We start from the raw sequence: 26,486 nt of genomic DNA on the forward strand, positions 1-26,486 counted from the left end.
CGCCGCGCCGCCGCCGCCGCCGCCGCACCATGTGCACCGCGCACGTCAAACCCGCGGCGCTGCCGCCCCGCCCCGCCCGCGCGGAGCCTCCCACCGCGCCCCGCTGCCCGGGGGGGGGGGGGGGGGGGGGCGGCCCCCAGCCCCGCGCCCCGCCCCGGCCCCGCGCCCCGCCGCGGCGCCCGCACCCGGGCGGCCCGCTCCCGCCCCGCCCCCCCCCTGCGGTGCCGCGGGGTGGCGGCGGCGGCGGCTTGAGGAGGGGTTTCGCGCCCCCCGCCCCCCCCCCGCGCTGCCCGCGCCGCTTGGTACGCGCCGCTGTCGCACGTTGCCAAAAATGGGCATTTGCGTCGCGCTACGCCAGCGCGGGGTTCCGTGCCGCGGGTGACGCGCTGCGAGAGGGATTCCCTGCTCCGCGCCGCCCGGATTTAAAGGGGCAGCGCCCGCGGGGGGGGGGGGGGGCCCGCCGCCGGGAGCGGGGGGGGGGCGGGGGTCGGGGGCTGGCGGGGGTTGTCCCGGGGGGGTCCTGGGACCCCGAAACCCGAGTGCTGCCGAAACGGCCCGCCCCACGCGGAGCCTGCTGCTCCCACGCCGTGCCTAGGGGGGCGGGGCACGGCCGCCGGGCACTGCCAGGCGTGGGGGCATCTGGGGACATTTGGGGACATTGGGGACATTGGGGGCATTTGGAGGCATTTGGGGTGTTTGGGGCATTGGGGACGTTTGGAGGCACTTGGGGTGTTTGAGACATTTGGGGCCATTTGGCGGCATTTGGGACATTTGGGGACATTTGGGGACATTTGGGAGCATTGGGGGCCATTTGGTGCCATTTGGGGGCATTTGGGACATTTGGGGGTATTTCAGGACATTTGAGACATTTGGAGCCACTTGGGGACATTTGGGACATTTGGGGGCATCTGGGACATTTGGGGACATTCGTGGGGCATTTGGAATATTTGGGGACATGTGAGGCACTTTGGGGGCATTTTGGACAATTGGGGATATTTGGGGGTATTTCAGGACATTTGGGGGCACTTGGGGACATTTCGGGGCATTTGGGGGTATTTGGGACATTTGGGACGTTTGGGGGCGTTTGGGGGACTTTGGGAGACTTTGGGGACATTTAGGGGCATTTGGGACATTTGGAGGCACTTGGGGTGTTTGGGAGATTTGGGGGCATTTGGAGCCATTTGGGACATTTGGGGCCATTTGGGGGCGTCTGAGACATTTGTGGACATCTGGGGGCATTTGGTACATTTGGGGACATCTAGGGCCATTTGGGGCCATTTAGGGCCCTTTGGGGACATTTGAGGGCATTTGGGTACATTTGGGGGCATTTGGGACATTTGGGGGTATTTGGGACATTTGGAGGCACTTGGGGCATTTCAGACATTTGGGGACATTTAGGGGCATTTGGGGGCATTTGAGGACGAGGGCTGGGAAGGTGAGCCCTCCAGGCCAGGAGCACAGGACCGAGTGCCCCGCAACACGCAGCCCGCGGAGCCCCCTCTCCCTCGCCTCTCCCCCGTAACGCCTGCCCCGGGGCTCCCGGCGCCCCGACACGCGCGTGTCCAACCCCGCGCAGCCCCAGCCGCGTTGCGCAACGCGCGCCCTGCTCCCGGAGCAAGAGGCAACACGCACGCCGGCCCCGTCCGTTCTTGCCCGAGCCGTAGACGAATCGAGACCAGCCCAGGTGCCAGGGCAGGCGAGGATGGTTGCGAGGCAAACGAGGCTTTGGCTCCTTGGATTTCAGCAGCAATTAGGAGGCTGAAACCCGGACCTGGGAACGCTCTCCGCAGTGTTTTTCCAGGAGCAGGGGATAAGGGCGCCTCCGAGCCCAGCGTTAGGGGGTCACCGTCGGCCACCCCCCGCCGCCTGCCCGAGGGGCAGGAGCAGACGTGAGGCTGGAAGGGAAGCTCGCGTCTCCCCCCGGCCTGGCCTTCGTTAAAAGCGCTGTAATTACGTAAGCGGCCGTGATACTTCCCAAGACCTTCCTCCTCCTGGAGGGCCAGCGTACGTGTTTCCAGGGCTCTTCTGCGCTTCCTGACAACTGCGCTTTCGTCCGCACGAGAAGTTTGCTTTCGTGCCGTCTGCCCAAGTGCTAAGAGCAAGTGTTTTGATGTTAACTTCTGGGAACGAGCTCTCCAGCTACCACCTCACACTTAATTACAGTTATTTATTAAGTACTCCAGCGAGAGCGGAGGCTTTCTGCTCCAAAGCGGCTCCAGACGCAGCCGGGCACGCACCTCTCGCCGAGCGGCGATGTCCCAGCCACGCGGCCGGCGGCCCTGCTGTGTCCTGGTGGCCCTTTATGGCCTGGGGTGGCCTGGAAGGACTCCGTCCCCCATCCCTCAGGGAGCGTGGGCACTCCTCGAGGTGACCCCGGGCAAAGCCAAGCGCCGCTTCAAAGCAGAAGCAGCCTCAGCCCTCTCGGAGTGCTCCAGAGCAAAGGTCCTCCCAGCCCACGGAGGAGCAGGTGCAAGAAGTGGATTGGGACCGAGGGATTAGTAAGAGCGGCCGCGACGCACGGCTCCAGGTGTTTTGCTGGCCTGGGGAAGCAGAAAATAGCTTCGGGAGACGCCAGCCTAGGGATGAGGGTGCTCCCTCGTAGCCCCAGCGTGTGCAGGATGGGAAGGACAGGAACGGGGATCCCGCTGGCCGAGCTCAGGCCACCCCCCTTATCTCAGTAGCCGTGCTTGTCTGCCCAGCTCCAACCTGCCCCAGCGGGGCCAGGCCCTGCCTTGCCCTGCTCCAGTCTCTCGCGGACGCCACCCCCGTCCCGTGGGAGCAGTGGAAATGAGCAAACCCCTGCCCCGGGAGCAGCGGAGCCCGGCCCAGCAGCGCTGCTAGGGCTCAAACGGCCAGAGGCACGCAGAGGATCAGCTCCAGCTCGGGCAGCTTGACCTTTCTGCGGGTAAGCCTCCCTCCAGCTGACGTGAGCGAGTTTGACACGAGCACTCAGGGGAATGTGTGGCCGAGAAGTGAGACTTACTTTCTCGAGCGAGCAATATTGATTAGCGCATCGCCCCGGCCGTGCCTCGCGGCGGCAGCAGGATTTCGGTGCAGCTCGCTCGGGAAGCGAGCGGAAGAGGCGGCTGAACACAAAGGTAAAAATAATGTGTGGCTGACCCCGTGAAGCGTCCCTTCTGCCTCTTTCTGCAGAGGCCCTTGCGCTGCTGCCAGCCGTGGAGGGAGGCGAAGTTGTGCGGCGTGTGCAGGAGGGGCCGCGGCGCCGGGAGCTGGCGGTGCCCCAGGTGGATGTCCTGGTGCCATCACCCTGCCAGCTGCCCCCAGACAGCTCACACCACAGAGGGGCTGCCGGGATCCATGAACACAGCTGTTAACCTCACGGGAGCACGTTTTGAACATCTTGCTCCTCGTCTTTTACGCTTATAGAGACCGAGCTCTGCGTAAGGCAGAGCGATGCTCTTTGCCCAAGCCCAGGGGAAGCCCAGAAGTGTCAGAGCAGGAACACGTGAGCCAGCCCCATTTGTCTGGTGCTGCATTTATCCTGATGACACTTAAGTAGCAGTAATGCCTGCCACATTCTCTGGGACACGAGGTGGAGACTGTTATTATGTACTATTTCTTAAATGCCCCAGTCTAAACACCTCCCATAATAAACTCCTGGTTTGCTCACCGTGAGTACAGAAGGGCATTTCTGAATGCAGCAGGGTGACCTGGAAGCACAGGTTACACCTAATCTACCTGCCAAAGCAGTCAAAGTTCTTTTAAAGCGATGCAGAGCATTACACCAACAGAAACACGGGCAGCAGCAAAACATCCCGAGCGCTTCCACTGCTGGGCAAGCTTTGAGAGGGCTACGAGGGTGCTCTCGCTGGGATGTTATTTCATCTTTGCACCACGGCCTGCACTTCTCTGTCCTCCGCCTTCCCTCCCTTGCTGCTATGTTTGGAAACAGGAAGAGAGCAGAGCTTTCTGTCTGTGGTCTGAGGGGATGACCAGGAGGTGGCTGCTCCAGACAAGGGCAGTCCCTGTCCAGCGGGTGCGTGCTGGCGTTTGTGGCACCACTGTTTACCCACCTGCCCTCCCTCTGCCTAGGGGCTGTTCCAGAAAAAAAACACTCTTGTTGCCTCTTCCTTTTCCACAGCAGCTTTCCCATTTGGCTCCTCCTTGGCCCAGTGGCAACAGAACTGTCTGGAGGCACAGGCTCTGTGGTGCCTGCATCCCTGCCTAAATCCTGCCTAAATCCCACCTGCATCCCTGCCTGCATCCTGCCTGCATCCCCGGCTGCTTGGCTGCAGCAAACCCACCCCGCAGCTCAGCCAGCCCGCTTCCCACGCGGGTTTAATAACACGCATTAAAATACCAGAGGATTCACAGCAAGAGACGGTGTTTGTGGATGCAAGTCGGTCTGAAGAGAAATAATGCGCGCTAACCTGCACCGGCAGGCCCCGGGTTTTGGCAGACACCTGCTGCCTTGCCCCAGGGGAGCGCCGGGGGGAGGCCGCCCACCATCTCACCAGGTCCTCTGCCGTCATTCAGACTGGGGGTTTGGGGGCCCCACGCTCCTGGGCTGCCCGGGTCCAGACCGGCCCTGTCGGGCACATCCAGCCCTTGGGGTGCTGGGGCTCCGCCAAGCCCCCCAGGAGCGAGGGCTCCTGCTCTCTGCCGTGCCGCCGTCTGCTAGATCGTGCTGTGCTGGCAGTTTGCAAAGCTGTCTATTATCAACACGTTAATAACCTTTCACAATGTTTAATTACTTGGAAAGGTAATCAGTCCTGTGGTAGCTATTTGAAAAGCATGCCCATTTCACTTGCTCTTGGCAAAGACTTGTGTTTTTTGTCTTTCATTCTCGCAATAAATATGTTACAACTGATCCTGCTTCAAAAGGCTATACCTATTTGTAAAACAAAGAGGAAGATTGCTCAGTGGCCTTCTGGGTATCGGCTCGGCAGCAGAGTGGCGTGCCACAGATCTCTGCTGCTGACATTATTGTGTATGGATTAAGGGAGACGATCCGTTTTTGGTTTATTGGGTTTTTTAATGGCTTCTCACTGAGGGTGCCTGGTTTGACACACACGGACAGGTATTCAGGGGTAGGCTCTTAAACCTGCAAGAGCAAAGAGGTCCAACCAGGGGAGGTGGCCCCTGCCACTGACTGCATAGAAACAAATAGCCAGGTGGCCCAGCCCCACAGAAGTGCCCCCGCTTGCTCAGTCATCAGCACCAACAGTGACACAGGTGCAGGTTGGGACAAGCGACAGCCATGGTGCTGGGGACAAGAGGAGGGAGCCGGAGGACCTGGTGGCTGCAGGAAGGGGACAGGCCACCAGACTGAGTGCCACCAGGCTCTCCTGAGGACAGCCATCCACAGCACCCCAAAGAGGTGGCAGGTCGCTCTCCTTCCACACAAGGATGCCACGACTCATGACACGAGTGGGCTCGTACACGTTGTCTGTGGGCTCATGACCCACGTATATGTGCAACCCATGGGGACCTGCTGTGAGCCCCATGCTGGGGCGGGGTGGGCACGGGAGCTATTAAGAACAGGTTGACTAAAATTGTCCTTTTCCACTGATGAGCGGTGTCCTATCAGCCAACATGTTCCACTTCAGACAGCGAGGTGCTCACTTTGGGGAGAAAAGCATGAAACAGTTTCAGAACAAAACATTATTCACAATGGCAGCAAAAGCCTCTGGCAATTTTTCCTCCTTTTTCCATAAGTACAAGCATGTCCAAAAAAAAAAACAACAACCAACCAACAACAACAAAAACCCACAACGAAAAGCCCCCAGCAGCTTTCAAAGGACTGAGCTTTCAGCCTGCAGCTTTCCCCACGTGTAGGCATATTCAGAAATCTGGTCCGAGTCCTGCAGCCCATCTATGCTCGTGTTTTTCTCATTTTCTTGGAAGTCTTGACAGGTTTGTTTTCTTCTTTTTTTTTTTTTTTTTTAAAGAAAAAGGAAAGAAAAATAAAAAGAAAAAAAAAATAAAAAAAGCTTTTAAGAGCCCTGGGGCAGAAGGCTCTCACTTGCTAAATCACAAGGTTTGCCACATTGAAATGTAGGGACGTGCCCACAAATGAGAACTGGCTGTCTTAGCTCTTGTTCTTGAATGTTTGCCAGAACCCTTCAAACAACACGAGTAGGTTCAGCCACCTAAGCATCCCCGAGCTCGGGGAGCCTACTGACATGCACATTAACACACCGGGGGACCATCGGGTGCATTTGGCAGCCGTGTGGGCTGCCCCACCACAAGGGGCTGGGTGGCCGTGGCTCGAGGAGGGGATGCAGCCAGGCTGGGGGTGCTGGCAGGGAGTGAAGGGCAGGGAACGGGACGTGGGTGAGCTTTTGAAGCCCCTCGGCACCAGAGCAAAGGCCCTGCCACTCAGGAAGGGTGTTTGTGAACCTGCTGTGGAGCGTGGACTTTGCCTCCGATGGCCAGGACACCAAAACTACATTTATCCTCGCCTTTAGGCCCAGGCAAACAACAGTCCCCACACTGCCCCACCAGGAAGCTGCTGAGAAGAATCGGAGTTGTATCAACAAGATGAGCGACCACTTCTATTTTTTCCCCCCAGCTTGCTTAAAGAACGGTGGTCAGAAGGGGCAGTGAGGGGCCAGCACTCACGGAGCTGAAGAGAGGAGTAGGAAAACACTGCCCCGACAGATCCTAAAAGCAATCTATAGCGCAGCCAACAGCAATAGGTGCTTCCTCAGCGCAGGCCTGCCAGCGAGCATGAGACCCAACCCTGAGCTCTCCACGCCATTCCCGGGCTGTATATCCTTATTTAACTTGGACAGCACACCTCAGTCCTCAACTGCAGATATATTTAGACTTCTATTTCAGTCACAGACTTGGAGAGAGACCAGATGTACACCTCAGACCTTGCCTATAGTCATTCCTTGGCCACCTCGCTCTTCTGCTAATGTTTATTTAAACAGATGAGGGGTGGAGCATGACCTGGCAAGGGTTTGAGAAGCTCTCTGAAGGCCTGTCCCTGTCCTGGGCTCTGGTCGGCCACCTCACGGCGATGGTTTGACCCGGGAGGTCTGGAGCAGCACCACGTCCATGTCCTGCCTCTCCTCAGGGAGCTCACGGCCTCCATGTCCCTTCTGCTGGCCACGGCCCCTCCTTCCCGTCCCTCCTGAGGGGCCAGGTCTTGCACCTCAGAGGGGTTTGGTGTTTCAACCAGGTGCACTGCTCACCCCAAGCTCCACCAGGTGTGGACCCTACAGCAAGGCTGCCCCAGCCTTTACCTGCAGCTCCTGGTACCAGTTTTCCCTTTGGCTCTCCTCCGTGGGTCACTGAGCAGCTTTGAACCACAAGCCCATCTCTCTTGTTGGGAACTGCATGTTGTCCTTTCCTTGGGTTTCCAGTCCCATTTAGGTCACGCTCAGCAAAGTGGCTGTGCTGGAGCTCGGCTCCCACAGCACCTAGACCTTTCCTCTGCTCTCCCTGACCATTTCCTCCTGAATTTCCTCCCTCCCCTGGCAGCCGAGGGCCTTTGTCTGCCTGCTGTGCCCTTCCCCAGGAGGACATCCCTGCTCCTCTGAGGCTCCTCGCTCTGCATCACCTGAGCCTCATCGCTGCCCCAGGTCCCACCACCCGGGGAACACCAAGGAAGAAGCACAGGTGGGCTGGGACATCCCAGGAGCTCCTCCGAGGCTCGGCCCACCCCGTGACAACCTCCGAGGTACATCCCGAGTTTCCAGGTCAAAGTCCCGAAGAGGAGCAGGCTCTTCCCTCCCGACGTCATGGTGTTGGGTTACGAAGTTCAGCGTGTAAGTAACAGTCCCACCCACGGCTTCTTTCCACATAATTATGGTTCGCTAGATACCAGGAAAAGGAGAGCCCCTGCCTGGGCTGCTGACGTCTTTTTCCTTTCAGGTTCAATGGCTGCTTTATTGTGGTTGAGTTTTCTTCCTTTCTGCTGCCCGGTCTTTCTCTGACTGGAATCGTTCCCCTCTGAAAACTTGGTGACTTTTGCTGAAAAGCAGTTCTGCCACTTCTGTGGAGAGGCAGCTCGTACAAACGACACAGTGGTAGTTACGGGATGTGTGGTTTACCTCAAGACGTCACATCTCCTCCCCCAGAGAAATCAGGAGGGTTATTGCTCAAATTCGGCTTCGATTGTATAAAGGAAAAAAGCCCTGTGACTTTCACTACTACTTTTAATGTTCTAAGAAACCCTCATGCTCCTTCCCCAGGCTACTTCAAAGGGCAGCTAGCTGGGGCACGAGATGCTGCCCTTTGGCAAACCTAGGCACACAAAATGTGGTATAAAATCCCATGAGTCAGATTTCAGTATTTCCTACCCAGGGAAAGGAGCTATTGATTTTGGTGGGGATTTTTCCTGAGCAAAGGCTGGACAGAAAACAAGCAGCCCTCTGAGAACCAGGTTTGCCCTTTTCTGCCTCGCTGTTGGGCAGTTTTGGGGACCAGAAATACCACGACGTGTCTCTCTTGGAGGTGCGGCGCTGCTGGGCTTGGAGAGCGAGTTCTGCGCAGCAAAGGAGGGTGTGAGGGCTGGGGCTGCCGAGCAGATCCCCGTGGTCTGCCACAGCAAAAACAAGCATGGCAAAACCCGGGGATCAGCTCTGTGATGGGATTGCTGCAAAGTGAGGGGTAGGCAGGCCGGCCATGCTGGACACGCGCACACAGCGCACAGTCAGAGAGAGAGCTGAGAGAGGAAGCTGGCAAACCAGATCTCCCCGTCCGGCTGAAAAAACACACACTCAGAAGGTAAACAAATATTACAGCCAGTGGAAACACGCTCACTGCCACCTTCCTCACACAGGCAGCGTCCCTGTCACCAGACAGCCAGGCTGCCGGCATGCGGGCATGGGCACCCGACGCAGCGATGTGCCCCGGGACGCTCCTCTCGCCCCTTCTGCTGGCAAGGACAGCGGCTCCTACCTCAGAAGCCACCCCTCAGGTTTTAACAACTTTTCCCCTCTGCAGACCCATGCCGAGATGAACTGGTATGAGCACAGCGCTGTGAAAACCCGAGGTGCAAGGTTTTACTCATAGGATGGATGGTGCACTCTCTGTGGGCTGTTGTAGCCCCAGCAAGCGTTGCACTTGGCTGCTGTGATCTGGAGGAGGGTAAAGGGTGAAAAACTGTGCTGTGGCCTTTTGCTCATGCCAGTTTTGAGAGTAAACCCCTAGCATTTGAGCAAAATCATGACTGAGTTCCCCTTAGATAAAGCCGTCAGTTCTGATTTCCAGCGCAACTGTCCGAGGATGGGGTCCCCAAGCGAGGGGCGGACTTCCCTTACGTTGATACAAGGAGGCTGTGTTGCGTACGATGAACGCAGGGTTTGCTCGGCAGTGTCTTCCCCCCACATGAAGTATGAAATATGGTGCTCTGGACCTGCCCAGGAAACGCAGCTGGTTTCCTGTCGGCGAGCCCGGCAGGGCTGTGTTAGCTGAAGACCTCCCTCACCTGCAGGTCGCTCCAGTGCAATAATATCTAGTGTTCGTACAGGAAACGTCCCATCCACTGACGAAAAGCGCTTCCCAAGGGGACGGCCTCCCAGCCGCAGGCCACGCGGTTCCCCACTGGCCACAGTGCAGATACTGCAGCTGGGTGCGGTGCAGGCGGGCAGGGGAGGTGGGAAACACGCTGGGGAAAAGGAAACCATTGCGACACAGCCAGACGGAAGAGGCAGGCGTGTGAGCGTGATGCAAGGACATCATCTCGTAACGCTGAGGTGTGAGCGTGGAAGGAGTTCCCCTTTCCGGGGACGGGCTCTGCGGCCCAGCGCGCTCACCCTGGGCGCCCTGTGCTGCTGGGGCTGGCAGGCTCCTCCGGCCGGCTACCTAACCCTTCCTTCCCTTGCTGAGGAAGTGCAGGGGACACCAATTTGACAGTCACGGTGGAAATATTTTGTCCGTCAACATTGTCTTTCATCCGAGCATCTCAAAGGCCTCTCCAAGTATTAATTAAGCTCACCTCCCCCCTGCCCTCAAGGTAAGTATGAATAATTATCGTCATTGAGCAGGATGGAAAACTGAGGTCACACTTGCCCAAGAGCATACAGCCGGCCGCAGAAGAAGAGCCATTTCAAGCGGCAGTCACCAGACAGCAAACCCTCCTCGGGCACCAGCCTCCGCCTGCAAACCGGCCTGGCCTGGCGGGCTCGGCTCAAGGGCTTCTTCCCCTTGAAGGTCACAGAAAAGCAAAGCGTTATTTTCATTCGAGGATGCACTGAGATCGATCTTACCGTATAAAATTTAGGCAAAAATGGCATGAAAATATGAACCCCTCATATCCATGTGAAAGCTTTCTGCACAACAGGAAAGGCATATTGTCTCATTTACCCCATATGCTGTGTTCAGCTCTTCTGCTGTTTTCTGTGACATCAATAGCTTCTCAAAGTAATGAATAGTAAATCCGGTGTCAAGGAATTAGGGGCAGAACTTCAGGAATATTTTAAACCCAAAGTGATCAAACCTGAGTATAAAACCTGTAAACCTGAGGTTATACAACTTTGCTTATGAGTTATTTTACTATTATGAACTTCAGGGCTTGGAGTGCTTTCATTTTCCTATGCCTCCAACCATTCTGTATCAAGGCGTCCCAGGTCAGGATTGCTTAGGTTGCAAGTTGAGGTTTACTTTAAAGTGATAAAAACTCACTGTCATCATCTAGTCTGAACTCTTGCACGGCCCAGCCCAGAGGAACTGACTTAGTTACCCTGTAGATAGCCCAACCACTTCCATCACATTATTTGGTTAATTTCCCTGGATGTATCTGTAACTGCTGAAGGGACTCTGAAGTTTCTCCACCTTCCAAATGCTGCTCCACGCGGCACGGAGAGGCTCCGATATTGGGCTTCTTGTTTGCAAATTCCTTACCTACAGGAATGTTGTGGGAATGAATATACAAATATTGTGAGATTCAAAGATATCAGAGTAATGTGGAGGGGAGTCGTAAATATACCTCATGCAGATAATAGCAGCTATAAATTCTGCTGCCTTGATCTGGCTTGGCATCGCTGCTTTGCAGAACTACTTGCTGTGCTAGTTCCTCCGTCCATGGCAAGCTTCACTATTTATTACTGATACATGGCTATATCGTTATGGTCTCCTTGTGGACGGTTCGGGATAAAAGCAGCCTTTACAGTTTGAGTTAGGCCCTTTCCATAGCAATGGCAGCTGGACAGAAGAACACCCGTACGAGGCCTGTTACTGGGTTAAATTCACCATTTATCTTGCGCCAGCCCTGCTTTCCGGTAAGTATCTTTTAGGCAGCTGTGTGGCCTCTGAGTCCAAACCACACTTGACACCTTAGCCACCGTAGATAGGGCCCTGAGGAACAAACGCTAACCAGAGCGAAGAAACCGAGTAACTGACTCTTTGTCGCAGAGGACGAAGTGATGGGGGGAGGTTCTGGGACCCCTCTCCCTTCCTCTGCCTCCCCTCGCGGAGCTCCCCCAGCCTGGTTGCTGCAGGGTTTCAGCTGCGGGGCCGCCAGGTGGGACATGAAAACCCCACCGGCTTCAAGCCTCTTTGTCAAGCCACCAGTCACCCAAGTGCAGCCACAGCCGTGTGAAAAGCCACGTACACCTCACTCGCAATCAGGTGGACGTGGCCAAACTCTGTTCTCCTAGCCGGTCCCTCGCACCTGCCGGGGCAGGGACTGTTCCCTCCTGGCTCCTCACAAACGCTACGTGCCGCAAAGCTGCCAGCTGGGTAATGGGGAGGGGGAGCCCCGGGGACCTCTTCGCCAGAGCCATCGCCGGCCCAGTTCCATGAAGTGTTTCAGATTGGTGCTGTCTGTTTCCAATTACGTCCAAGAGTGTTTCTGTACTGAAAAGCCAAAGCTTTGATTTATGGGCTTTTGGACAAGGGAATGCAGTGTTTTTTATTATCTTTATCTCTAGATCTGTTCTTGTTGCTTGCAACGAACTTGCAGAGTCTAACACGAAGGTCTTTCACTAGGTTTTCCTATACACTCGGATGCTGAAATCCCGCATTAAGATTCGGGACAATTGCTTCTGCATCGGATGGAGAAGTCCGCTCGGCACACCCTTGGGAGGAGGACGCACTCACAGAAGTGTCCCCTCAGAGGACAGCCAGAGCCGGCCCCCGGCCTGCCGTACCCAGCCGTGCCACCGCTCAGCCCAGTCCTCAGCGAGGGCCTTGCTGGCGGCTGTGCCGAAGGTGGGACCGGGAGCCAGCCCGCTCCCGCGCCGCTCTGCACCAGACATTCCTCTGGCTGAAGTTTTTGCTGCATTGGCTTCCCACATATTTATCCTGACATCACATGGGCTGGGGCCCTTCCCGCTTCTGCCCAGTGTGAGCTTACTGTACAAAAATCACTTTTAGAAAACGATGTCTCCCGTGGAAGGAAAAGGCTCAGATGCCGTGAAGAAGACTTTTATGAGCTTTGCCTCAATACTCGTTGTGCAACATCCTTGCAGGATTTCATTATTTATGATTTTATCTAGCTATGTTCTATGCCTAATAGCTCGGAGGTGCTGTTGATTAATTTTTTCCAGCCCTTTGATGTACCGGCAATAACTTGTCCACGTTGCCCTGTGTCAGTAAAGTGGAAATTGCCACGGCAGAGTCGAGGCGTGGTGTCGTGCGGTGGACAGAGCTGGAACCGCTGCCCACTCCCGCTGCGGGATGAGGCTCCCCTGGCCGCGCTCCTGCCACTTGCGTTGCTCCAGTGCTTGGCTGATGGCACTGCATGCTGAGTCAACTCGTTGAAATGGGAAAAACCAAACCCAAACAAAGAAACGTTGGTATTTCATTTCTTTTTGCTAGGCTAGTGAGTTGAACTCGCTCTCTGTGCAAGCAGGTATGTACCAGAGCCGGTGCCGAGGGAGACGCGAAGGATCAGGCAGTGAGGAGTGGCGGGAGGAAGAAAAGGGAGAAGCAAGAGGAAGAGGAGGGAGCAGGGCAAGCGGGGGCAGGCTGCGAGATCTTCTCTCTGAGCCACACCCTATGTACGGACACTGCCGGTCTAATTCCTACTGTACTGGTTCCGACCTTGATGTTGTAACCCATTTCTGTGAATCTTTTCAATGAGGCAGTGATTTATTGGTTAGTGGGGTGTGTTTGGACAACCTCCAACAACAGACACGAAATGCATTACCATGCTGAGCTCTGTCCTACTGCTTGCAATGCTAAGGCATGAAATTTTTTCTCCAGGAAATGAGTCTTTTTCAAAGCGACTATAAGATTATATGACTAGGCTATCAAGTGATATAAACCTGTCCATTTCCAAGAGCTTCAGTGCAGTTACACCACTTACAGAAGGATTTACTTCAACATTTTTAGCTACCCCAGCACATTAGTTGCTGATGAACTGGAGGTCTTCCTGAAAAGAGTGCATTTATCAGCATAAATGGACCTCTTTGTTCCCTTATGTAGAGGTTTTCAGCCTGCTCAAGCTAAAGTGTTTGCCAGTTCAAAATTTATTATTTCTTGTCATCACTTCTCTTACAGTCATCACCTCTCTGGTATCGGTCCAATTCTGTGGATTTGTCAATCACCACCACAAAGAAACCCTGAGCCAAAATAAACCTGGCATGACTTGATTTCTGTATTACAAATGTACTGGCACAACTGTTGTCCACAAAATCTCCCATTTCAGCAAAGTGCTTGAAATCCCATTGACTTCAATTAATAAGTTAAGCAAGTGTTTAAACACTGTGTTTGAACTTGGGCCTGATGGCCATACCTTGGCCAACTGCACTCACTGTGTTTTCTTTTTTTCTTTTCTTTTTTCTTTCTTTCTTTCTTTTTTTTTTTTTTAATAGTAGTTACACAGCTTTTAGAGGAATTTCCACATTTCACTTCTGTCAAGACATCAAAAAATTTGGTGAGATCAAGGAGAAATGAAACCAGATACTATATTATCTTCTGACGTTTTTCCTTGAGCAGCTGACTGTAGTAGATAAAGCATTAAGGATCCAAGGACAGTGAATGAAACAGTGAGGTGGGCTTCTAGGACACTTCCCTCTTCTTGAAGTTTTGGGGTCAAATCTTGAACAAAAAATATTACTCAAGCAAAACTACCTGAGGAAGGGAATTTCAGATAAGGAAAAAACCTGCAGATTCTGGACTACTACGAATATACTTTACTTCATGGCTGTTGGTGATGTCTGGCACTTTTATATTACATGCTACTCCTGTTTTCCCTGTATGCAATTACATAGGCATATCAGTGTAATGCATGGTTATTACAAAATAACCACAACATGCTGGGAACAGCATTTTATGCCTCTCAGTTGGACAAGGCTCATCTGGCCTTAATCTGATCTTTTTTTTTTTTTCTTTCTTAAGGAACATCTTCTATTTTAAGGCTTTCTCTGTTTAACCAGTGGAATCTATGTTAATTTGACCCATATTAAATCAAATATTTTTCCATTATTCTCTTGCTGATCAAAGAGCTTTCAGGCGGTTTCCTGAGACACCGGCATACCTTACGGCTCCAGCAGGAAGCCAGCGTACCAGCATGCAAATGCTCCCCCGCCTTCCTCCTGTTGTGAAAGCGGCTGCGAGCCCCGCTGCCTCCCAAGCAAGGCTCAGCTGCTTCCCTCTCCCCTTCCCTCCCGTCTCAGGCACACACGAGGGCATTGCCGGGAAATTTCGCGGTGTGGGAGGAAAAGCCATTTGGTGCCACTCCTTATGGGTGCTGGGCACGAGGATAGGTCCCGCTGCAGCTCCTAACTTTGGGAATACGTTCCTCGCAGTACAAGCCATAGGGCTAAGCGAGGTGCTGGTTACGGTGGTTGGGACAGGCTGGTGCCCTGGGAAGGGGTCACAGCAGGCTCCCCACCAAGCAGGGAACCACCACGATGACTCAACAGAGAGTAACGGAGAGGTGTGGCTCACACCTCTTTTTTTTTTTTCTTTTTCTTTTTTTTTCTTTTTTCTCTTTTTCCATTAGGCTTGGCTACCTTGCTCACTGTTGATGTGAAACACTTGCTTTCATCCCGCCGACCCACCACAGGGACCCCTCTCCTGAGCTGTGCGCCCAGCCTCTCATCCCGCAGCCCAGGGGACGCTCGCCGTCCCTGCTGGCACGGGGCTGGAGGAGACGGCCCCGCGGTGCCCAGCCCTGGCGTAACTGCGCAGCTACTGAACAAAAGGGAGGCGGCACCTCGTCCTCCTCCTCCTCCTCTTTGTTTCCAAGCAGGCTGCCCTACAGGAGCTGGCTCCCGCAGGCAGGAGCGGCTGGCTCTGCCTTATCAGACCTCGCCTCTGAGGAGGCTGGCGGTCCCGGCAGGTGGCGGGTGATGCCGGGCGTGCCCGCGAGCAGCCCTGCAGGCCTCAAGGAAGCTCAGGCACTTCCCCGCGAGCGGCGGAGGCCTCAGGTCTTGAGCCGCGGTGACTGAGGCCCGGGGAGGGGCATGGCCTCCAGCCTGGCCTCACCTGCGCAAGGCCTGGGCCGGACGAGGCCTGGTCCGGCTCGCACGGCCGCAGTCGGGGCTACCTCACAAGGGCGCGGGGAAACCTGATGAGCTAGCGCCTGCAGCGCACTTTGATGTCCTCGGATGAAAAGTGCTACGCCAACTACAAAGCCTTTTTAATGTTATAAAGCCAGAACTTCTTGCTACCTTGACTTGGCAAAGACGCCGATTAGATGTTATCGGTCTCGCTGTTTACACTTACAGAAACTGCTGCAGTCGGTTTTGGTCGTGTTTTGTTTTTAGAGTACCCGGGTGAAATGACAGAACAGTTAATTTGGGGGTCTGTTCCTTCTAACTTCAGGGAGCGGACAGAAGTGACCTTATATTTACTGTCAGTGAAGTGTGTAATAAAAAAAATAGTCCTTCAACAACAACAAAAAACTAAAGAAACAAACCAAAACAACAAGCTAATATATTTGGGCATGCCAGTGTGTCCTGACTACACCTGCAGTAACTGCATGGAAAGGCTTTCCTGTCCGGGCCTGAGGAAAAAACATTGCAGCAGCCTGCGCTTAAATAACTGAGTATGCCTTACATTTCACAGACACCAGCCGACTCCCAAATAAGAGCCTGTTTGGGCCATGTCTCGTAAACTGCTGTTGTCTAACCCGCCACTAAGCCTTTCCTCACACAGCTTCGCTTAATGAAGCAGCAAAGCCCACCCTGCAGCCAGGCTGAGGCGCGTGGTGGTGTCACGCCAGCGGGCACGGCACCGAGCCCGTGCTCCAGCCTACAGCCGTCCGATGACCGGTGCTGAAATAGAGGACGAAACCGTGCTTCGCGGCCACTCACATCGTGGGCGCAGCGATGTGCATGGCGCAGCGATGTGCATGGCGCAGCGATGTGCATGGCGGGGTGAGGCAGGCACAGTTTGGCCCTCTGCCTTCAGATGTTAAATCTCCCCAGCAGGCCTGCCCAGCGCTGTGTCTACAGAGACACTAGTAAGTTAATTACAAAACACAAATTACTCCTGTAATTTAGGAAACTGGAGCCAAAGGAGGTTCCATAACTCTGCTTTTCTCTCCCAGTTAACACCATTTACTCTCTGCGTTTCCTTGCCCCTGCAGCCCCACCTCGCTTCCACCTTCAGTCTCTCAAGTGCAAACACAGCACTCAGAAGGCACGCTGCTCCAGCTGTCTCACACTTGGTTTACGTTGGATTATAAAACTAGAAAAGGCTTCATATAAACATTTGTTCCACATTTACAAGCCGTATTTTGCAGTCAGCCTCCCAGGACGGGAGAGTTTCACCACACTCAGCAGTATCGCTCCGCGGCTGACAGCAGCATAGCCGCCCCCCTTCGCCTTCCAGCTGCCATGGCTTGCTTGCTTTCTCTTCCTTAAAATCTAGATTTGGCCACAAACTCGGACATGATCACCTTGATAGCAGGAATAAGCAGTTGCACACATAAAGCACTCTGCAAAGTGCTTGTCGGGCTCTTTGCGTGCTGTCGTCATTCCTGCAGCTGCCTCCAAGTTTGGGGATGCCCCGAGTTGCCTGCTGGCAACAAGCAATTGCTCATAAGCACATTTTGGGTCTTTCTTACTGACAGCTTCTCCCCGTGCTCACCTGGGCGATGTTCAGAGGGCACCAGGAGCCTGTGTGTGGCACCAGGCACCCTCAGCCTCTCTGAGCTGAGCAGGAGGGGAGAGAGCTGCAGCCGTGCTCAGGTGCAAGCAGCTGAAGGCAGGACTGTGCACAATGAAAGGAAACTGGGTACAGCGCCTTTGCAAAACCAAATAAACAACACATTTGGAGAAAAAAAAAAAAAAGGCGCTCGAGAAACAGCTCGCAGCAAAATGGACAAAATCCTTTCCTTCCCCCAGCAATAGTGGGTTGTACAGGCTGGAGTGTTTTCACACTGAAAGCATGGCAGCGTTTAGGAGATTTCTCTACAGTCTACAAATAAACAAAACCCAGGGAGTGTTTTGCATTCAATAGTTAATCACAGTTGGCTGAGTGTTTATATTTTTCTTCACTGTAAAGGCATTCTTGGTCCGCCTCCCAAACAGCTTGTTTTGTCTGCGAGATTTAATCTTGAGTGGCAGGACCAGGCGCAAAGACAAACCTCAAAACAATCCTTATTTTTCTATAGCAAGATGTCAGACGTAAAATGCAAACTTCCCTGCAAACAGACCCCTCAGGTGTGCACGTGTACAGACTCCTGCTGGCTTCCAGTCCAGCCTGATCCTGTGGCCCACCAAGCAGCTCACTGCACTCAGTTTTAACTCTTTCCTGCTTGTGAAATGCTCTTTAAATACAACGAAAGACCCCAAACAATAAGAATTCAATGCAGATTGGACCAGTTTCCAGCCTGAGACCCTTGCTGAAGAAGTGGCTTCTTTGTTTGTACCCAGAGCATTGGCTCCAGATGCCCAGCTCACTTTCAAATCCAAGCGCAGCTTTTTTTCAAGGCAACATCAAGGTACCTTTCATAAAGTTAAAAAAGAAGGGATGATGCAATATGACCATAGCACTTAAGTACTCAAGCTACTCTGCTCAGAACCAGCTCAGGCAGTTATTTAGAGCACCCCATTATAGAGACACCAGCTACCTTTTTGCAGTGGTCCCTACTGACACTAGACAAGTGACTGAAAAAGTATTGAATTTATGTCTTTGCACTTCTAAGATCTGAAAATAGTTAGAAACAGTGAACTTCTGAAATCTCACTATTTTTTTCTCGTTTCCTTTTCCATTTGCCATTGACTCTGAACTAGCTTTTAAGTTAGATAATATCAGGTTGTGCTTAGATCTGTATCACAGGTTTTAAAAAAGATCACATGAAAGTTGCCTGAGACGCGTGTCTGCAGGTCATGTAGTCCAGCCTTTCGCTTGAAGCAGGGCTATTCCCAGCACCAGGACTGCCATGGCTTTGCCTGCTTATATCTCAAAATTCCCCAAGGAGAGTCCCCAAGCTCTTGGTGGAAATGCTCTCTTCCCCCAGGCTGGATATCCTGGAGATTTTTGCCTATGATGATGTTGCTTTTGGAAGAAGGATTTTTGACAAGACTTCCCTGTAAACATAACCTGACAGAGCCTGATATAAGGAGCCATGAAACTCCCTGTGAATTCATTTTAGCTTGCAGCTCCTCATAGCCTCTGCATATAGCACTAGATGTGTGTATACCCCTGTTACTTCTTTCCTGCAAACGCTTTAAAATCGGTAGTTGTTGTTGTTAGCAAAGATCAGGTCTGTACAAATAGTGCTTGAGGTGATGCTGGTGATCTCCAGTGTTCTCACATTTTTTTTTCTGTGCTGCCTTCAAGTATATGAGCTGCTTCTTGAGTCTCCTTCACAGCACCTCTGGAGCAGAGAGAATAAATAACACTTCGTACAATAGAGTTAATGCGCGGACCTTTCTGCCAGAGTATGTCGCAGGGATGAATACACTGCTTAATATTATAAAGGGCCAAATACGTGATCCATTTCTAAAGCATCACAATAAAAATCATGCTAAATGCAACAAAAAGGCCATTACAAATACAGAAGTGCTCCATGAAACCAGTCTAATAGATTACTGAAGCTGCATTGCAATCCCCCATCTCCAGCTAATACCAGAGGCAGGGAACGAGGCTCGCATGAGCCACGTCCCGACAGACAAAGCCCTCTCTTCGAACCAGGCACCTGTGCGTGGTTTGGAGCCTGTCTTTGCACAGCCCCTTCCCCACGAGCAGGCATTTATTTGCCCAGCTTTGCGGTGAGCAATCCATGTCGGTGCTGAGTCCCCAGCCAGGGGAAGCGAGGCCGGCAGGATCAGGTTGTGGGGGTTTTCACGCAACTTGCCCATAATTAGCCTCAAGCAGCGGCTGAGTCACTCACAAGAGACCAGGGCGCTATTAGAAACAGACACGCCATGGCCCAGCGTATAATTATACAGCCACCACCGTGCGGAAACTGCTCCATTAAGCTATCTGACCCCATTAGACAGGAGCTGTTATTTCTTCTTGGCTACGAGTGCCGCTGGTGCTCAGAAGAAGATGAGTCCAGCTCTCACAGCACAAACTCGTTCACCCAAGCTCCCCGCTTTCTTGCTGAAACCAGAAAATGCCATCCTGTCCCCTGCTTCACCCCTGGGCCACCTCGGCTCACGTCCACAGCCCTGAGGGAAGCGGAGGTGCTGGGACGCAGCACCTACAGCACACGGGGGACGGAGGGATGTGCGCAGCAAATGCCGTGTACTACGGTATCCTTTTCACTAGAAAGCAATACTAAAACAGCCATGGAAGCAAACCAAGGGGCTAAGAAATGCCCGAAACAAACTGTTTCTGCAACACAGGTTTTTATTTCAACATTTTGCTTCCCCTTCTCACAATGAGGATAGAAGAGTTCAGCCGGGAAGCTGACTGCGAACAGCTCCAAACCTTTTATGTTCCTCTAGGGCTGGAGATGCAACAAGAAAGTCTTTTGTCGCATTCACTCTCTGGGGCATTAAGGCAGCAGAAGACAGAGTAGGCTCGGTAGGCCAAAACACACAAGAAATCACCAATAGCTGGCAGGGCTGTTCTTGAGTTGCAGCTGGATTTTGCAGCTGCCTTTTCCTATCAAGGCTCAAGAGGCAATGCCCTGCTTCGGCAGCGGGGCACAATTCCCCTCTGGCACAGCTTCCCTGTTGGGTGCAGAAAGGGCTCCAGCCCCAGCCGAGCAGCAACCCATCACCTCTCCAACAGGGAGCGGGGGTCCCGTCCCTAGCAGCAGCCGCAGCTACGTACAGCAACCGGACGAGCACCGGGCATTTCGCGAGCAGTCTGAGGAGCAGGAAAAAAAAGGTTGAGGTTTTTGTCACTCCTGGCTGTCCTCCCGTCAGAAGAAGCTCACGTGAGGTTTGCTGGGAGGGGTGCGCGATGCTTGTGGTGCTGCTGCTGCTGACCGCGCAGTTCAGAGAACGAACTGAAGGCTCCAACCTCGAGCTGCTGCTCCGGCACCAGCGCTAAATTCCCTTTGAAAGGCACAAACAACCTCGACGGCTCTGATTTCTAAAGAAATACTAAAAAAAAAGATCTTTTGCTGTGAGGGACAGTGGGGTAAAGGAAACAAGATGTCAAATTATAATCAGCTTGAATCATTTTGAATAAACACTGAGGAAATAAAATGTACCCTGCTTGCTGGCAGGCTAGATGGCTCACAAAGTGCTCGCTCCACCCAAATCGAGGGCTTGAAATGGAGTAGCGGTGGAATAGAAACCCCTGATAGCCTAAGATTTGCTTTTCACTGGTACGGTGTTGCCATCCTTGGGGACAGAAAAAGCATCATTAGCGTTTAAATAGAGTTTGATGAAAACATGTAGCACCCCAAGGATCAATTTTCACCACAGGCAGCTGTAGCAAGAAGCATTAATCCTTCACCCTCTCTGGTGACAAGAGAAATCCAGGGAGCCGTAGGAACAAATAACATTAGGCTTCTAGTGTGAATTTTGCTTTTCATGCCCGCAATTAAATGCTTGCTTTACTTCCTGTTGTTTAATATTGTATTTATTCTTTATCACTGCAAGAAAAAAAAAAGCATTTTTTTTTTAATTTGCACTGGGGACACATTTGAAGGCCCATATTGTAGACTCAGCAAGTGGCAGGGCAGCCGCCAAACCTCGCTTCCTTTGTTGATTTCTTGATGATTTAAGACCTATTTTCAGCAGCTGATCCCAGTCTCCCCCCTGCCTTTTTTTGCTTGGTAACTACCACTTTAACAAAATGGTGTTTGTGCAGTGCCTTGGAACCAAGAACTGTGCTTTTAAATCTAAGACGGGAAACAGAATAGGAAAAGCAGGACTAAAATCACCTACACGCCATGATTTTTTCCAGCCATGTGCTTCGAAATATTATTCTGCAAGAACTCAATAATCCTACGGTATATTAGACTGCTAGCCTTTTATTTCATACGTAGCTAAAATCGCTTGCACGTTTCTGATATTTGCGTTGTTTACTTTCCCCAGTACAAAGTTTGAAATTACGCTCTGAATCTACAAAAGTCAGTGGAAAAAAATTACAAAAGCCCCTGTACTGATGATGTGCATTGTTCAGACTGCTACTGGCTTTGCCCACCAAAGGGACAAAATCTATTGTTTCAAAGTGCAAACAGGAAAAGATGCAACCCGATCAATGGTTTACTTAGGGGCAGGCTTCCTTTGGAATACACTTTCCCCCTGCTGACGCTAAGATGTGCATTAAACCAAAATTCAGTGCAAAAAATGTACACGATGCCATCAACGTGATTATCCACTCCTTTCTGGAAAGCACTGGAGTATTTCCTCACAATGATTCTGTTGTGGAGCATACAATGCTAAGCTTAATAAATAAAAACACTCTCTACGGTAAGGCTAATGTTTTTTACAGCAAATCATTCCACATTCAGTGTAGGCCCAGAAGACACTGGCATACATCAGCTTGCTTTGTTAAAACGAAAAACCTCACTTGCTAAAAATAGCAGCAACTAGAAAGAAGAAAACAAGACTGTCCCGGAACATCACAGACACCAGGAGATGGAAACTGCAAAGGAGATGACTTCAGGGATTTTCAGTACCATTTAAGACATTCAAAACAGTGTTACCTTCAGGTTTAATGAGCATTACAATACACCCGCTGCAGAGAGGTAAGTAATTTAAGGGAAGAGCATTCACTGGCTGTCTGTTTTGTCACAGATTTCATTTGCTTCACAGGGCAAGGACAGCAGCCTGTAATTAAGTCGTGGCCAGGAGCTGTGTCCGAAGCTTGGTACCTTCCTGCAGCACGCCTGTCTCACAAAGCTGGAAGGGCGAGAAATTAGATAGAGGGCTCCACGCAGCGCGGCCCTTTCATCTTCACGTACGGCTGCCACTCAGACTCGGTATTAGAAATGTATTTCGGACCAGCAGGAGCGGCCCTCGCGTGCTACTGCAGGTTTCTACCGCCTCCCCTCGCTGAGGCTGCTGATGCAGACGGAGCCAGCTAAGCCGCAGTCCCTACTTACTACTTGAGCGGGTTTTTGACCTCTGTTAAAAGCCCAGTCTTGTAGCAGGGGGCACTGCTGGAGGGAGACTGACCAGCCCCATTCCATCCCTTCCTGCTTGAGAAGTCTCCTCGTGTGAAATCGCCTGAAGAAGGACTCGCGGCACCGCGCTTCAGTGCAGCCTTCAGTCTCCTGACTGATTCACCAAGGATGCTGATTGCCGTAAGTGCCAGACAGGATGAAAGCAAGAAAATACACAGAAAAAACATGCTTAGTAAGGCTTTAACAATGCGTAGGAGATCTCTGCTAATTCTAGCAATGATTTTTTTTTCTGAAAAACAGAGTCAAGTTTACTCCATATATGAATGGGAGGATGTTCCAAGGACGCAGATGATGCTGAAAAGGTTGCTGAATCAGCAAACAAAGCATGCTGATCAACAAAGCGATGACCGGCACGACAGAAAGATCAATGAAGGCCAAACCACACGCAATATTGTTAACTTTTATTTATTCTTCCAGCTGCTTGTCCAGTCTTTTCAGCAAATTCACAAAATAAACTAACTTGGAATCCAGAAGTTTTGGTATTACCTCTAGCACAGTGGATGCAATGCATACAGATGAATAAAGGCTCGACTCTTACATCTACACTTTGAAGGACTGTCAGAAAGCTGTACACTGATGGAGAATAGTAAATACAGGCTTACTGCATTTTATCCGTTAAAATCGTGACAGAGTAGAACTGAGGCTTTTCAGTATGTTCGTAACATTGCTGTTTTTCTCCTGTTTTGTTGTTCTAAGAAACCACAGGAATCAGCTTAGGTCCAACTGCTCCTTTTAATTGTATGTATCACATTATAGGAGAGAACGAGCTGAAAGTTTCATCCCCATTAAAGTGGCCATAATGGCTATTATCAGAAAACAGAATATAACAGAGTTAACTCCACCTTATCAGATTACAGCTCCTGTGGCTAACTTAAATTGCTTCAATCCATACTTGATTTGATATGAAATTATTCAGACTAACTCTCCTTTCTGATGTAGCATTTATACATAATCTTCCTTCTGAAGACCTCGCTCATTTCCATGTCCTTCCTCCTAACTCCCTACCTGTCCTGGTCTAACACCCACAAACCAACCTGAGAACAATCAGGAAGGGCTCCATAAACTACTACTGGGTGCGTCAAAGAGTGCAGGGTGGCTTTGAAATAAAGAAAATGTTCATTCAGAGCAAGCAAAATGCCATTTTTTCTAACCTGAAAATAGTTAGGCTTGCAGACTTTATCTCAAACACAAACAGATCAGTTTCTCAACCCTTCTACCTCATTTTTTTGGCCAAATAATACCAGTTGCAAGAGGTAAAATTAAAACTGAAACCACTGGCTCATTTCTATACATGCTAGTGAGAAGTTGGTATAACGCTATTGAATAACATGAGGAATCGTTGATTTAGGCTTTTTATATCCTCAAAGTAAATCATGGCTTTTGGAACACGTAGACCTTAGTACTAAAGCAGTCTGGAATTCTGAGGACGGAGGTGAAGGATGCATTTTTGGTTGAAAATGTGCATTCACTCTGAAGAGTCCCACTCCTTTTGGATCGTTTTGGAATTGCTAGCCTTTGAAAGCATCTTGGCAATTTCTGAAAAGATTAAAAAAGTACTGGTGCCACTTGGGCAATCAATTAAGTATGTAGAGCAAACACCGTGTTCATGGGGCAGTCACTGCAACACTGAATCCCAGACAGTGCTATAAAATGTAAGGTTCCAGGGATCTACTGATGCAACTTGAGTTATGTTTTTTCTTTTTTCCTTTTGAAGGTACTAGAGATTGTTACTATAAGACTGTGAATGCTTTTCCTTAGCTGTCCTCCTTTTCCCTCCCAATTCACAAGAGTTAGCTTATTCTTGAGTACGTGTGTGAGGCATTAATTTTTACCTGAAGAAATGCAGATCTGAGATTGTCCCAATGCACTAAACAATGCCTGTTTTCAGTCATTTGAGGTTGTTCAGCTATGTCTTTGCTCAACACACAAAGCCATTACCCTCCACATCTGCTGTAAGACTTGGTTTGCATGCAAAAGCCTAATGTGATGCCTCCACGGGGAGAATTCAGCCTCAGACCTTTGGAGCTGTTTACAGCCCTCAGATAATGCAGCAGCAGTCACATGGAGATGGGTCACAGGACAGAACGTGTCCCCTTTCTCAGTAGACTTGCAGAAACAATTCTGATTTTGTTTGCAGCTTGATTTCCAGCCAAGAACTTCAGTATTAAACATAAACTACAATTTTGCCTATAAACTAGCTAAAAATACCTGTAGTTTCTAGAGGCAACTAATCTGCGTAATTTTTAATTATTAAGCTTCACTGCTCAAGACCCATCCACATCCCCTAGGTGGACATTCCACTGGAAAGCACTAATTCTAAAGTAAAATAACAAGTTTTAGAAAGGGTAGAACACTGCCAATCAATTAATTTGATGAGATTTCATTACATGAGCAGATAGCAGTGATATGGTGAATAATTTCAAATTAAATGTTTTCTCAGTGCCACTGTATCATCTGCATACTATTCATTTAGTTCCTTATATTTAGCAGAAGTGGGGCACATTTTCCATGTGCCATTTATAAGCAATGCAGACCGTTGATTTCATTCCTTACTGGAAAGTCCCCTGGTCTATTTACGAATTAATTCGGGAAGTGACACCGTGACTGTTAGCCCTAACTGGTGCGCCTGACACAAGCATGGAAGAAAGGATGAATAGGTGGAATTTTGCATTTGGCATGTCAGAAATAGGGGAGGTAATGTTTCCAGTTATATACACTTAAAGTGATTTCTGAGAAGACATGTTGAACTTAAGCATTAAGCTAAATATCTATAACCCTACATTATTTCATTAGTTATTTTCCAAGACATCATTCAGTTGTTTGTTGAAAGTTTTCTTCTTAGCAGTATTTATCTTACTTGGAAAAATTATAGGTCTATGAAAGAGCATTATTTTGTTATACCAATTTATATAACTAGCTCTATGAGCATTTGTACTGGAGCACTAAAACTTTTTCATAAAAGCAAAGGGAGTTCATTAGTAAAACACTGAAAGTGTGCAACTGGAAATAAAAACAAAGCATAAAAGCACAGCATTTAATATAAGACGAGCTTTCAACTGAAATAATAATAAAAAAAAAACAGCTCCAAACCCCTGCCATATTAATATCAGACCAACGTGAAAGGCACTGAGAATTGAACTGTGCAACTCATATCCATACCTGTGAGAGTAACAACCACAGTGAGATGCCAACATCCAAGGCAGAATATGGCACTGTACAGTCCATTAGGCATTTCTGGTACATACGGCAGTTTTAGATTTTCTCAGGATAAACTGGAAATGTTAACTAAATATACAAATTTCACAAATTTCTGTGAAAAAAAAAAATAATCCAATTAACACCCTCTGAAGACAAGCAAACAAGGCATGACATATAGGACACTGTTGGCACCGGAAAATGTTATCACATCAAAACACATGCTTTTAAATTTAATCCAGTAGATACATGAAGGAATGGCGGTGGCAGAGGCAAAGGGATGGGATGAATATCAAACACTCAGTTTTGAGCGTGCTAGCTGAGGTCATCAATTCGTAAATCTGACAGAAACTGAAGCTACCAAATCCATTTCAGAGGCTAGAAAGTATCAAGCCAGTCCAGCCCGTTTCCAGGAATTCTTCTTGCGTGCTGACATGCGTAGACTGAAGAAATCTGTCCAGTATCATCTCAAGGCCCGAGGCTACCTAAAGCTTTCCATTAGCGAATGCTGCCTCCTGGAACTGAGGGACAAATGTTTTGAAATACGCCCTAGTGAGGAAAAAAAAAAAAAAAAAGAAGAAGAAAATTCATGGTTAGGAGGGAGCGTATGGTGGATGTAGGTAGCCAAAGTTTTAACAAAGAGAAGCAGGAAGTTGCAGTGTTTCACCCATTATCAGAACTCATAAATGGGTAGCGCTTTTCTTACAAGTGTTCAGCACAGAGCAGATCCATATACTGCAGCTTTCTAGATCCAGCAGTACTTTGTTCTTTAGCGGCCTCAACACAAACAACACGCCACACCTCTTAGTGTGGTCGACATCAGCGACTTGATGCTGCCAGAACAGCCTGATCCAGCATCCGTATTTTATCTGATGCAAAG

At 50.6% G+C, this 26,486-nt stretch overlaps 1 protein-coding gene and 1 long non-coding RNA gene across 5 annotated transcripts in view; one reads left to right on the top strand and one right to left on the bottom strand.

Annotated features, from left to right (window-relative positions):
• The first annotated feature begins 235 nt into the window (after nucleotides 1-235).
• Nucleotides 236-25,550, top strand: LOC308192635. The gene is made up of 2 exons (XR_013948951.1): nucleotides 236-3,098; nucleotides 4,103-25,550. It is a non-coding gene; the product is annotated as an uncharacterized lncRNA (long non-coding RNA).
• Nucleotides 22,801-26,486, bottom strand: part of BABAM2 (BRISC and BRCA1 A complex member 2) — a 168,553-nt gene continuing 164,867 nt past the window's right edge. For all 4 annotated transcript variants that reach the window (XM_080586411.1, XM_080586412.1, XM_080586413.1 and 1 more), the window contains one exon: nucleotides 22,801-26,155. In XM_080586411.1, coding sequence (XP_080442537.1) covers nucleotides 26,092-26,155 — 64 coding nt within the window. In that variant the 3' untranslated portion in view covers nucleotides 22,801-26,091. The remainder of the gene's footprint in view (nucleotides 26,156-26,486) is intronic.

Source organism: Anser brachyrhynchus, assembly GCF_964034855.1.
Source record: "Anser brachyrhynchus genome assembly, chromosome: 3".
NCBI classification, from domain to species: domain Eukaryota; kingdom Metazoa; phylum Chordata; class Aves; order Anseriformes; family Anatidae; genus Anser; species Anser brachyrhynchus.